The sequence below is a fragment of the Hevea brasiliensis genome, chromosome 17, assembly GCF_030052815.1.
Source record: "Hevea brasiliensis isolate MT/VB/25A 57/8 chromosome 17, ASM3005281v1, whole genome shotgun sequence".
Classification (NCBI taxonomy): Eukaryota; Viridiplantae; Streptophyta; class Magnoliopsida; order Malpighiales; family Euphorbiaceae; genus Hevea; species Hevea brasiliensis.
The window spans coordinates 17,474,214-17,477,090 of NC_079509.1; the positions used below are offsets into that span (position 1 = coordinate 17,474,214).

Here is a 2,877-nt window from a genome sequence, read left to right on the forward strand (position 1 = left end):
TTGATCCATGGTTTAATATATAAAAGATAAAGTAGGTCAATTCTCCAACAGTAATTTTTTACTTTGAATTGACCACATCTCGCCACATCCGGGTGGGTAAAAACAGAAAACACAGTTAAAACATATTCACCCACAAATTTCCCTCCCTCAAAAAAAAAAAAAAAAATCTTGCAATTTCTCCACATCTTCCCCAGCTTCAGGGTTACAACCACCCTACCAGCTCACGCACGCGTTTGACCGTAATTTGTTCGCATTTATTGCCATCACCATCTCCCCACAATTGCCTGTAAACTTCTCGCCCTTTTCCTTTCTTTCTCGCTTTTGTAATGACTCTCTTCTCCTTTCGAACGCCATCAAATATCTGTACACCTTCTTCTTCGCCCTTCGCTTCCAACAAAATTTACCCATCTCTCATTCTTTCTCATATTCCCCCTGTTTTTTGGGTTGTTCAATCAATAACCAATCATGCCTTGGCCGTGGAAGAAGGCCAAAGTTTCAAGAATTTCTCGTATTGTTGCGGATCTCCAGCCACCCAAACCCAATTCACTTGTTGTCGAGACCGGATTCCCTACTTCTCTTGTTGATCTTTTCGTCAAGAACCATGAACGATTAAAGAAACCCATCAAAAAGAGGAAGCAGCAGCAGCAGCAGCAACAGCAACGACACCATAGTCATCGGCAGCAACAGTTTATTCAGCCGCGCGTGGTTGAGGAGGTTGCAATCTCCGATCCCGTACGCTTCTCGAACTATAGAGAATTGACTGTGGAGCCTGTTAATATCGATAAAAAGTGTGAAAGCCCGGAGAATGTGGAGCGTCAACATAAAAATTTTGATAGATGTGAAGTTTTAGCGGGCGAAGATCGATTTCTTGATTCTAATCAGGGTCTTAAGGGGTGTGCTGTTGTTGTTGATGATGGTAATCCTGGCTCGAATACACAAGAGAAACGCTTGTTATTTTCAGTTTTGAAGATGTTTGTTGTGTTGGCTTTGGCTTTGAGCACGACAAGAATTGCTGTTGGGATAACAATGTCCGCTTTTATTCTCTTATTTCTTGAACATGTCGGGCAACGTCCCTTTTGTTTGTTGAAAACATGCTTATTGCCCTTTCCACGTTTAATCCGAAGAGTGTTTTCATTGTTTCCACTTAGGAGAGATTCCAAGAAAGGATTGATCAATGTAGAGGAAGATGATAGTGCTTCTGATGCCTTTGATTTGGTTGAGAGTCTTGAATCCAACACTCCTGTCAAGGAAATTCAAGTTGTGGATCCAACAGTTAATATGGCTGGACGAGTTGAAGCAAATGAGAGAACAGAAAGTCAAACTATTTATGATTTTTTGAATTATGATAAGAGATGGGATAGTGTGGCTGGAGATGTGGTGGCAGAGGACTCTGAAGGTGGAGTTTTGATTTGTGCAGAAGAGCATAGACGGAGTAATGATAAAATCAGAAGAAAATTCATCAAGAAACTGGTGCCAAAGAAATTGCGTACTGTAAAGAAAGGGAAAGAGGGGAAGGAGAGGGAAGCAAATTTCATCAGTGATCAGTCTAGTTGCTGGGGAGAGGATAAATTATGGAGGGGTGAAGACACAGAAGGGCAATGTAATTTTGATCTACAAGATTTAGGTTGCGAAGGCAAATTAACGCTATGGCAGTTGATGGAAGAAGAAAAAGAAGAAAGAGAAAGATTAAGAACAGGAGGAAAGGAAGAATTTGAGCATAGAAGTTCTATATCTACTCAGGCATTGCAGACTGAACTTAGAAGTTCTACTTCTACTCAGGCATTGCAGACTGAACTTAGAAGTTCTACTTCTACTCAGACATTGCACACTAAGCCAGGGATGATTGTGGTGGAGGAAAGGGTGGATATTGAAAAGGGAGGCAATTCAGGTTATCCGATCCTCTTTCTTATCGTTCTTGCTGGACTTGTCGGGGGTCGAGTGCTAGCCCTTGTTATTACAGTTGCATCATTTTCCATGCTAAAGTTGGTCTGGAGACGTAGGAAATGCAAAAAATAAGCCTGCAAATGTTTCCCCTGCATCAGAATCAAGCTAGGATTTGTTCAGAGAGGATATTTCTTTCTTCTTTTTTGAGTGTTGTTGTGGTATTTGCTACTGCATACGGGAGGGTTGTTCTCCATGCGGTAATTGTATGGAATTCCAATCGTCTTGTTGGCATTCCAAACCTGAAGGGTTATATCCTGAAATGTAAATTTTACACATATTCACAAATTATAAGTACTTCACTGATCGACTTAGCGAATCAATCCTTGCAATCCTGTGTATGCAGCACTACTCTGCTAGACTCCAATGAAATTCATGACTATTCTTTCTAGCCGTTTTTAGCCTTGAACTTTCTGTTTGATTGCATAACCTAAGCAGGGCATGGGAATGAAACCCATTATGCTAAAACCTGAATAAGGTAACCTTGAACTGCAATCATTTCTACAAATTTGACAAGGCACCTTTGATTTTCAGTTGTGCCTTATTATATAATCATGGAGTTTGCAAATCCACATATAAACTGTTAAAAGATATTCCTGTATAAAAGTATCTAGATTTCTCATGCAAACTTTGTTGCAGACTCCATCATAAATTTTGACCTTTGATATTTAATTCCCATGGTTCTTCCTGGAGGGGGCAATTCACGCTTTGTGCACATGAAACATGATTTTATCCCTTAAAGTCGGAAAAAGAAAGGGACAAGCTTTCAAGCCTTTTTATCTGTATGGTTCTCATGATAGGTCAAATTTTCTCTGCCTTAGGTACAATCAATGCTGTTCGTTGTGTTTTTGTACCCATTAACCATCTTTATGTATGTATCTTCATCTGGCATCATCACCCCCCTCTTCTTCTTGAAAAGTTCCAAGGCATCCTTTT

General features: G+C 40.1%; 1 protein-coding gene across 1 annotated transcript; it reads left to right on the forward strand.

The window, feature by feature from the left end:
* The first annotated feature begins 203 nt into the window (after positions 1-203).
* Positions 204-2,264, forward strand: LOC110642767 (uncharacterized). The gene has a single exon (XM_021794903.2). It carries the CDS (start codon positions 466-468, stop codon positions 2,014-2,016), a length of 1,551 nt encoding a protein of 516 aa, XP_021650595.2. The 5' UTR covers positions 204-465; the 3' UTR covers positions 2,017-2,264.
* The last annotated feature ends 613 nt before the right edge of the window (positions 2,265-2,877 follow it).